We start from the raw sequence: 9,733 nt of genomic DNA, 5'->3' as shown, positions 1-9,733 counted from the left end.
GCGGCCGCTTCCTACTAGCTATCTATTTTACATTTGGTAGTGTACATATGTCCATGCCACTCTCTCACTTCGTCCCAGCTTACCCTTCCCCCTCCCCATGTCCTCAAGTCCATTCTCTATGTCTATGTCTTTATCCCTGCCCTGCCACTAGGTTCATCTCAATATCAAAAAAACAAACAACCCAATCCCAAAATAGGCAGAAGACCTAAATAGACATTTCACCAAAGATGACATACAGATGGCCAAGAGGCACATGAAAAGATGCTCAACATCACTAATCATTAGAGAAATGCAAATCAAAACTACAATGAGGTATCACCTCACACCAGTCAGAATGGCCATTATCGAAAAATCCAGAAACAGTAAATGCTGGAGAGGGTGTGGTGAAAAGGGAACCCTCCTGCACTGTTGGTGGGAATGCAAAATGATACAACCACTATGGAGAACAGTATGGAGGTTCCTTAAAAATCTAAAAATAGAATTACCATATGACACAGCAGTCCCACTACTGGGCATATATTCTGAGAAAACCGTAATTCAAAAAGAGACGTGAGTAAAGTTTTATTTGGGGACCTTATTGAGGACCATAGCCTGGGAGACAACTTCTCAGATAGCTCTAAGGAACTGCTCAGAAGAGATAAGGCAGAGCCAGGATATACATGAACTTTTTTGCTGGGAAAAACATGTAGTCAAGCATCAAAAGATTACTGCTAAGCACAAAGAACAGACATCTCAAGTTAATGATTTTTAGGGCTTTTCTCTGTACAAGAAGATGCAAGAATCTGGGGTCATTAGACGTTTTTCCTTAAATATGCATCTTAACTAGCTAAAAGGTCAGTAAATCCAACGCACAGAATGCTTCCTGGTTTTCTCCACCCTGAATTCCCCTCAGGGCACACTGGTGGTGGGCAAGTGCAGTGGCTAACAGGCTTGACCCTATAGAACTGGAACAGCAGGCAGCACTTTTTTCTTTACAGTGGTTTCTGGCATTGCATTTTTGTGACTTTTCTGTTTCGTTGTAACCTTGACTCAGTACCTATACCATTTTGAGCCTGAAAATGCACCCCCAGCCCCTCAGTCTAAGTTACCTTCTTTTGTCAATAGAAATCTACTTTTACCTCCTTAAGAAAAAATTTCACTCTCAAGTGCAAGTCTCTGGAGCGGAGTGTTCAGGGTTAAGGACCAAGCCCTCAGGAAGGAAGCCTCCTGCCCTTGGGGAGGACACGTCCCCACTCTCGGCTGGAGGAAAGCGCGGCCCCGCAAGGACTGTTTCTCCGTATGTAAATCCAGGAGGACGCACAGAAACTAAGTTGCGTCGTTTTAAGTTTTTACCTCTGAAATGCTTAGTGAGGAAAACAAAGGAAAACACTTTTCAGGAGTGAAAAATCCCAACCAAATGGTCCATTCCCCCGTGAGGGGTGTCCCTTTGCCCTCCTGCGGTTCAATTTCTGCCCATCCAACCCGTGGGAAAGCGAGAGACGTCGCCCGCAGGCTCAGAACTGCACGACTTGGTTTAACACGGAAAAGTGAATCAGCAGCGGTCAGATCACGCAAAGGCCAGCGTTGACCTGCCTCTTGGGCAAGAGGCGGACCCCGGGGCGGAGGGAGAAGGCCTGGGGAGGGGTCGGGGCGACGTGGGGGACAGACGACTGGGAGGGAAGAGGAGCGGACCCCGACCGTCTGGACCCGAGAGGGGCGGCTCCAGGCGGAGCGCTCCCGGGGATGGGCCGGGCTAGCGGGGAGGGGCGGAGCGACTGCGGGGACGGGGCGGACCTGGAGAGGCTTCGGGGCGAGACCGGCGCCGCGCGGACAAAGGGGCGGGAGAAGGGGCCCTGGGCGGGGTTCTGGGCGGAGATCGGGGCGGGGGGGCGGACCCCGACTGGGCGGCCCGGAGAGCGGACAAGGGAAGGCGGAAGGACCGGGCGAGCCCGGCGGCTGAGTGCTGAGCGGCTCCCCTTCGCGCGGCGGCCGGATCCTCAGTCTGGGAGTCCCAGCCTCTCCGGCGCCATGGAGACGCGGCTGCTGTGGTTCTGCAACTGGAGCGTGCTGGGCGTGTGCGCGACGCTCAAGCTGCCGCAGATCTTCGCCGTGCTGGGGGCGCGCAGCGCGCGGGGCATCAGCCTCCCGAGCCTACTTCTGGAGCTGGCTGGGTAAGGCCGGGGCCATCTGGAGCCGACGGGAGCGCGGGAGACCCTCGACTCTAATACAGTAGGGGCGGGGGAAGCGGAGTCGAAAGCGCGGGCCTCTCACTTCCCCTCCGAATTTGCTGCTTCCCCCCCGAATTTGCTGCTTCCCCCAGCCTTGCGCGATAACGAAAGACGGCGCACGCCCATTTTACAGATGAGAAAACCGACACTCAAGGAAATCATCACTCCGCCCATTAGTGACAAAACTAACCATCCAGCTTTGAGCAAGGCCGCTTGCACGTCGAGGCTCTCTCATCTGCATCCTCCCTAAAGCCACCCCCCACCATCCCCGTCTCCGTTCTCGGGTCTCGGTTTCCTCGCTTGTAAAATGAGGGGTTGGACCCTCTGGCTTTTAAAAGTTACACCTTTGGGGCTTCCCTGGCGGCGCAGTGGTTGAGAGTCCGCCTGCCGTTGGGCAAAAATGAAATGATCTAGGCATTGATGGGTATGAACAGAAACTCACACTGCTGTTTTATTATTATCGACTCTGCCATTCATAAAGATCAGAATGACTGTGACTCTCAAAGTCCGAGAGGAGAGGAACAATCATTGAACAACCTTAAACAAATATTAGGACAGCGAAGCGGGTGGTGTCGTATAAAGAAGTACAAATGCCAACAATGGAAATTCTGTTCAACTGCCAATCATAAAAAAAAAAAAAAAAAAAAAAAAAAAAGTTACACCTTTGGGTGCGGGGGGGCGCGGGGTGTCAGAGAACGTAGAGCTTTTTGGAGGGAGAGGAGGACTTGACCTGGACTTGGGCTTTAACTGGCACTTGAAAAGCGGGAGCCGAGACTGCTCCAAGGGCCGGTTTTTCTATCGGAATCGGGAATGGGTGCCCTGATCCAGTATTTAAAACCCTGAACGTGACGGATGTTAACTAGACTTATTGTGGTGATCATTTTACAATAGGTACAAATATTGAAACATTATGTTGTACACCTGAAACTAATATAATCTTGTATGTGAAATATACCTCAATTTAAAAAAAATTTAAAAGTACTCATCTAAATAAGCAAAGTAATAATAATAATAAAGACCTGAACGGTGAAAAGCAGAGTTGTGAGACTTGGTGGGGAAGACGTGAACCCAGCAGTCTAGCTCCCTGCAAGGCCGGGCCCCCTCCCCTCTGCTCCTCGCCAGCCCGGGGACCCCTGTTACCCTCCGGCGGCTCTGAGGGCCGGTCCTCAGCAGAAGCAGTCCTCGGAGGGGCAGTGGATCCCGGTTTCCCGGGCCAGCAGGAAGGCAGGGGGGAGAGAGGGAGAAACAGGAGACCTCCAGGGCACAAGGGGTGAGGGGCCACCCTTGGACCTGCGGGGTCCCACCCGGGACACCCCCATCTGAGGGGCCAACCGTAGGATGTGTTTGAGCCACAGGCCCCTTGGGGAAGCACATCCTGCCTCAGAGCCACCCCAGTTCTCTGAGGAAAACAGATAATTACTGGGAGGAGAAGTTCCCCATTCGGGGCGGGGGAGGCCCTGATCTGTACCCCAGGAGGGTAGCCACCTTGGCGTCCTCAGGCAGGAGAGCAGGTAGCCATGTAGAGAAAGGGACCCTCCAGGCACGGGGCTTGTGATCAGAAGCCTGGAGTCTGGACTGGAAGCAGTGAGGCCAGAGAAAGAGGCAGAAGACATGACCTTAGGTAACATGTTTAAAGCATCCGTGTGTGCAGATACAGAGCACGTTGTCCCCATTTCACAGATGGGGAAGCTGAGGCCCCAGAGGTTAGTAACAGCCGGGGATTGTGAGCCCAGCACCCTAGCCCTGGAGTCTGCACTCCACTTACGGCTCCACACTCAGCAGGTGATGCCTGCGGGACCAGGCCTGGCAGCCTCGGGAGGGTGGCTCAGCAGGCGGTGGAGGGGCAAGCGCTGGCTGGGGTCATCTGGAGTGCCGCCTGGGTGAGGGCATGGGGCTTTGTTAACACCACGTCCTGGCTTGGAAGGTGTGAGCCATTAAGTCCAAGTGGTCTGTGGAGGTTCTGGCTCACCCTGGGGGAGCAGGGGGCCTGAGGGGTCCTCACAGCCCGGGTGTGGGGATGGAGACAGGCCCTGAGGGGACAGTGAGGGCGTTTAGGTTCTGAGGGAGTCGGCTGGCCAGGGTGTGAGCTGGGGAGGCAGGAAGCTGGGGCCTCTTCTTCTGAGAGGAATGGAACTCTGGGGTCTGTGTCTCCCACCCCTCCAAGCCAAAGCCTCTCCAGAGCTCGAATTTCCTTGAGGAACTGAAGAGCTGTCCCTTCTGTCCCCACCGCCAGCCTGGGCAACACTCTGGGAGGCCACCAGACTCATCTAGGGACGTCCTTCGTGTTCAAAACATGGCCTCCCCAGCTCGCTGCTGGGCCCTACATGCTGAGTCACTTAGAAGCCCTGCCCAGGAACCCCACCCAGGGATGGCTCTCAGCCCCCCTCAGATATCTTTCTCGGCCTGTGCGGCTTCTTGGGTGCGACCTTCTGAGGGATCTGCCTGGGGCCTCGAAAGAGCCCAGCCTTAGAGACAGGCAGGCCCGGGTCCAGAAAGCCCTGTCTCTTCTCATCCTGGTCAGTGGTTCTGTAAAATTCATAAAATTTGTCTGTAACTGACCATCCAAGGGACTTGACAGACACCAGTGCCCAGCTTCAGAAATCAGGGAGATGATTAAAAATTGATATTTCATCCTTCTTACTCTGTACCTCCCTCCTTGACATTTGCAGACTCCCGCCACCAGTTGTAGGGTTTTGCAAATGAACCTGCTCTCCTGGGTGGCGGCCAGGCCTCCCGGCCGTGGGTCAGGTTGGTCCGAGCTCAGATGCACCCTCCCTCTACCCAGGTTTCTGGTCTTTCTCCGGTACCAGTGTTACTACGAGTACCCACTGCTGACCTACCTGGAGTACCCCATCCTCGTCGCACAAGGTAAGCGACCCCCCTGTGCCCAGCCCCGGCCCTCAAGGCCCCTCCTTCTTCTGATTCGGAGCCTTTCTTTTCCAGATCTCATCCTCCTGCTGTGTGTCTTCCATTTCAAGGGGGATGTGAAACGGGCAGCACCATACATCGTCCTGTATCCTTTCAGCATCTGAGAATCCGAGATGGAACTGGGGGTGTTCCTTGCTAACAGGATGTTATTAAGCAGGGTCCTTTACCAGATACGTATTCTTTTGGTGTAACTAAAAAAAAAAAAAAAAAATCCGAGATGGAACTGGGGGTGTTCCTTGCTAACAGGATGTTATTAAGCAGGGTCCTTTACCAGATACGTATTCTTTTGGTGTAAAAAAAAAAAAAAAAAAAAAAAAATCCCCAGTGCAAGATTCCACTTGAGCAAGTATCTCCACAGCCTAGAGATGCTCTAGAACAGTCCCTGCCCAGGGGCCACCCCTCTGAGACCAGGGAGCCCCATGGTGCCCTGACCCACCAGGTAGACTTCGTACCTCACTGCTGAACTGCAGAAGCACTCCTGCTAAGAGCGACATTGTCCAAATGTATTCTTTAGGGGAAGGGAGATATTTCTTCCTTCCCCCCAAATGTCCCCATGTGATAACGAGCATGTCTGGCGTGTAACACGCTGCCACTAACACACTTGGTCATCCTAGCTTCTTACTGCCTGTTGGTGGGTCTGGGCTCCTGATGGCTGGCTCAAAGTGAAAGTCAAGACATTAGGAAGGTCTCCGTGGATTCTGGTCAGTCACACAGACCTATCCCTGCTCACGTCACTCAGCATCTTCTGTGAACGAGGGCCAGCCTTCCGTCTTCACCCTCTTTATAAAAACTCTTTTATTCTCTCGTTGAACTTCACTCTCCTTCAAAGGCCAAGAAGGCCTTTTAAATGGCAGCCAGTTAATCCTGCCCCATCTGTGAAATGATCTGAGCTGTTTATTTATATGTCTTCAGGGTGGAGGAAAGAGGGAGGGGACGGCCAGGCCCCATCTGCGTTGAGCCTGTGAGGAGGTGGGCGTGGAGTGGTGAGAACTCCCAGTGCCACTGCCGTCGGGGCGGCCTTGGGCTCCGGCCTCTCAGCGGCAGTTGCCCCATCTGTGAAGAGGGATCATAGTGCCTCTACCTTGTAGGGTTGTTTCCAGAACGAAAATACCAGGAGCACAGGACAAGCTGAGGAGGCGGCAGGGTCGTGGTGGCTCTCGTGCTAAAAGCCTGTCCGCAGAGGGAGGCTGGGTGCGCACTGAGTCCTGACCCTCTGCTGTTCAATGGAGTTGTAAGCCCCCTGACTCAGTTGCCCTCTGCAAAAAAAGAGGGATCGTGTGGCTCTACTGCCCCTCAACACTTCAAGGTCAGCCCCAGCTGGTTAAAGCTTTTTGAAAACAGAGTACTTTGAAGAAATGAAAAGCATTGTGCGATTTACTTTTTTTTTTTTTTTTGCGGTACGCGGGCCTCTCACTGCTGTGGCCTCTCCCGCCGCGGAGCACAGGCTCCGGACGCGCAGGCTCAGCGGCCATGGCCCACGGGTCCAGCCGCTCCGCGGCATGTGGGATCTTCCCAGACCGGGGCACGAACCCGCGTCCCCTGCATCGGCAGGCGGACCCCCAACCACTGCGCCACCAGGGAAGCCCCGCGATTTACTTTTTAAATAAAATGCAACAGCTTATCTTTGTGCAAATGGTGAGGGTGTAGATTAGAAAACTTGGGTACTGACGGCAACTCTGTAGTACCAGCAAGATGTTTTATGACCTCCTTCTGCCAGTTGTGACTTACAGAGAGCCGATAAGCAGGGCAGCCATATTAACAATGCATTTCTTTTTAAAGTAATAGTACGTCCCAGATATTACACGGGACGTACTTGTGCTAAAAAAGTATTTGTTGTTGATGTGAAATTCAAATTTAACTGGGTGTCCTGTATTTTTATTTGCGCAATCTGGCCACCCTACAAATGAGTCATCTCTAGGATCTCAATTGCTGCTATACTACTGCTGAAGTTTTGTAAAATGTATAGTTGGAATGAATGGAATGAGGTGCAGTGGTACAAAATTGGGCAACATTAGTTTAAGACTTGAATTAGAGAGTGTTCAAAAAGCAAGATTCCATCCACCTAGATTCAGGCTGCCTTTCTGGTGTTGACTAGTTTCTAGTTCTACTGACTTTGAGCACAGGGCATTGTCTATTTCGATCTCTTCATTTAAATAATGTTATTAATTATAATCACAGCTGCCTGTTGGGTCCCTACGATGTGCCGCAAAGCCACGAGAAGGTAGATAGGGCAAGGAATGTTAAGTCAATTTTGCAGATAAGCAAACCAAGGCCCAGAGAAGGAAAATGACTTGCCCAAGCTCACAGCAGAGGCTCCTGGCCATCCCCTCCCTGGCCTGGCCACCACCTCCCTGTGTTTGTTTCTGCTTCTCTAGCCGGGCTGTCTTCCTGCAGCATCAGTGATCTTGATGAAAAGCTGGTATCATTCCTCCCATCTCCTAGCATCGCTCACCCCAGCCGTGTCATTTTTACACTGGAGTTAGTGGGAAAGAGAAAATCAGTAAACAGCTTCACGTGACACCAGTTTTGCAGAAGACACCTGCTTTATCATTTGAACCTAAGTGCTTCACTGTTGACATTACGTTGGAGAGTTCTGCATGGTCAGGAATTAAACCGGCAGTTAAAATCATCAGGGACGTTCCCAGCCCTAGGATGGGTCCGAGAACACAAGGTTCTTTGTAATTTTCTTCCAGAATCTGCTTCTGTGCTTTTGAACTCCTAGAAGGTGTTCACTTGGATCATTGTTGTCTTTTCCGAATCTGACGAGGTCTAGCAGAGCTGTTCCCAGTTCCACACTTAGCTTAGGTGTGTAACCTCTCTGGTCTCGGTTTGTTTCCACACGCACGGGGTTGGGAGGGGAGTGGAGCTGCCGGCCAAGCCACTGCTGTGTCCCTTAGCACATGGTAAGCTGTGTGTCTGCTTGGTTCATCCTCACCCTGCAGAAGTGGATCATAGATCTGGCCATGGTGAGTAAATCGCCCATGGAGATGAAAGTGTGTTCACAGCAGTCTGTCTGCCTCTTCTCTCCACGCCACCTGCCCTGCAAAAAACTTTATAGATCAAATGTTCAACCCGCTCATTTTTCAGCTGTACCAAAGGATGGTGGGATGAAAGCCCAGTGCTATCCAAATATTAAAAACATTATTCTCACTTAAATGTACGGCACAGTTTTTTTACTTCCCTTTTTTTGGGGCCCTAGAGAACCGGATTGGGATTGGGTAGGTAGCAGCAGGATGAAGAACTGAGCATAAATTAAAGAGTTTCAGGTTATTATCAGGTAAATAATTACATATGGGCCACGTACTCATTATTTTTCTAACTTCTCCCCGGCACTTTTTTTTTCTTCCTTGGAAAAGGGTAAGCCCTATACTCTTTTTCCTTGCTTGGTTAAGGGCCAAAAGTTCCCTGCTGTGAGAACAGGATTCTGGCCGTGGGTCAGGAAGCGTTTGACCAAATGGTGGCTGACGTGAACTTTTCCACCCAATGGGAAAAGAAGCAGAACTAATCGGTGGTCACTGCCTGCCACACCCAGACTCCTGAACTTCCACCCATTCTCCCTCCAACATCTAGTTGGAAAGTGGACTTGGCTCTCAACCTTATGACATAGGGAAAGCGGATTAGTAGGGTTACCGCACTGACAACGAATAATTTTTTAGTATAATTATGTCCCAAATATTACATGGGACAAGCTTGTGCTAAAAAATTATTTGTCATTGATTTGAAATTCAAATTTAACTGGGTGTCCTGTACGTTTGCTAAATCTGGCCACCCTACAAATCGGGCATCTCTAGGCTCTTCGGAGCTGCCACTGTGGTCACGTGGGTGCAGGTCTGGTTGTTTTGGGGGTGATGTTCCTTCACCCCCAGGAACATCATTCCGGGAATATGCTGCTATAGGCTCGTCAGGAATCAGGTCCAAAGGCTTCGGGTTTTTCTGTTTCTTCTGTTCCCTTCTCAGCGAATGCTCTATTCTGACCACACGGTGATGCTCTAATAGTTCATAAACTGTAGTTCCTTTTTCCCTTGTCAAGCAGGGACTGTCCACAACACTTGTTTCCTGGGTGCCAACTCAACATCAGCCACTGGGGCCTCGGGACAGGGTAGCTGGCTTGAGGGTCCTGGAGCCCCGGAGAGGAGAGAGAGCTTGGGTTTCAGAGCTCCCGCGGGGCAGCAAACCCTAGGATCCTGTAGGGGAGGGAAGCTGTTTTGAATTCATGAAAAACCCAAGTTATAGAAGGTTTACAGTTCTACGGCTTTCAAGAGCGAGTCCCAATTCAGACCGACAGGTGGTTTCCACAGAAGTCCTACATTGTGCTTTCGTCGTTAGATAAATGGATAAATCACCTCCTCTTAGTTCATTCACAAAGATATGATTAAAGTACTTAAAAATGACCGGCGTGGGCTTCCCTGGTGGCGCAGTGGTTGAGAGTCTGCCTGCCGATGCAGGGGACACGGGTTCCTGCCCCCATCTGGGAAGATCCCACGTGCCGCGGAGCGGCTGGGCCCGTGAGCCATGGCCGCTGAGCCTGCGCGTCCGGAGCCTGTGCTCCGCAGCGGGAGAGGCCACAACAGTGAGAGGCCCGCGTACCGCCAAAAAAA

The 9,733-nt window shown here is 51.7% G+C and overlaps 1 protein-coding gene across 3 annotated transcripts in view; it reads left to right on the top strand.

The window, feature by feature from the left end:
* Window positions 1-2,007: 2,007 nt before the first annotated feature.
* The window catches only part of SLC66A3 (solute carrier family 66 member 3), an 11,318-nt gene continuing 3,592 nt past the window's right edge, over window positions 2,008-9,733 (top strand). For 2 of the 3 annotated variants that reach the window (XM_007456915.1, XM_007456914.1), the window contains exons 1-4: window positions 2,008-2,150; window positions 4,993-5,075; window positions 5,151-5,220; window positions 8,044-8,101. In XM_007456915.1, the coding sequence (XP_007456977.1) occupies window positions 2,008-2,150; window positions 4,993-5,075; window positions 5,151-5,220; window positions 8,044-8,101 (354 nt within the window). Of the gene's footprint in view, window positions 2,151-4,992; window positions 5,076-5,150; window positions 5,221-8,043; window positions 8,102-9,165; window positions 9,235-9,733 lie in introns of all 3 variants that reach the window. The other variant, XM_007456913.1, reaches the window with a different exon arrangement.

This window comes from Lipotes vexillifer, unplaced genomic scaffold, assembly GCF_000442215.2.
Source record: "Lipotes vexillifer unplaced genomic scaffold, Lipotes_vexillifer_v1.1 scaffold390, whole genome shotgun sequence".
In the NCBI taxonomy this organism is placed as follows: Eukaryota; Metazoa; Chordata; class Mammalia; order Artiodactyla; family Lipotidae; genus Lipotes; species Lipotes vexillifer.
The sequence above is the reverse complement of the archived record's forward strand: the minus strand, read 5'-3'. Positions and strand labels throughout refer to the sequence as shown.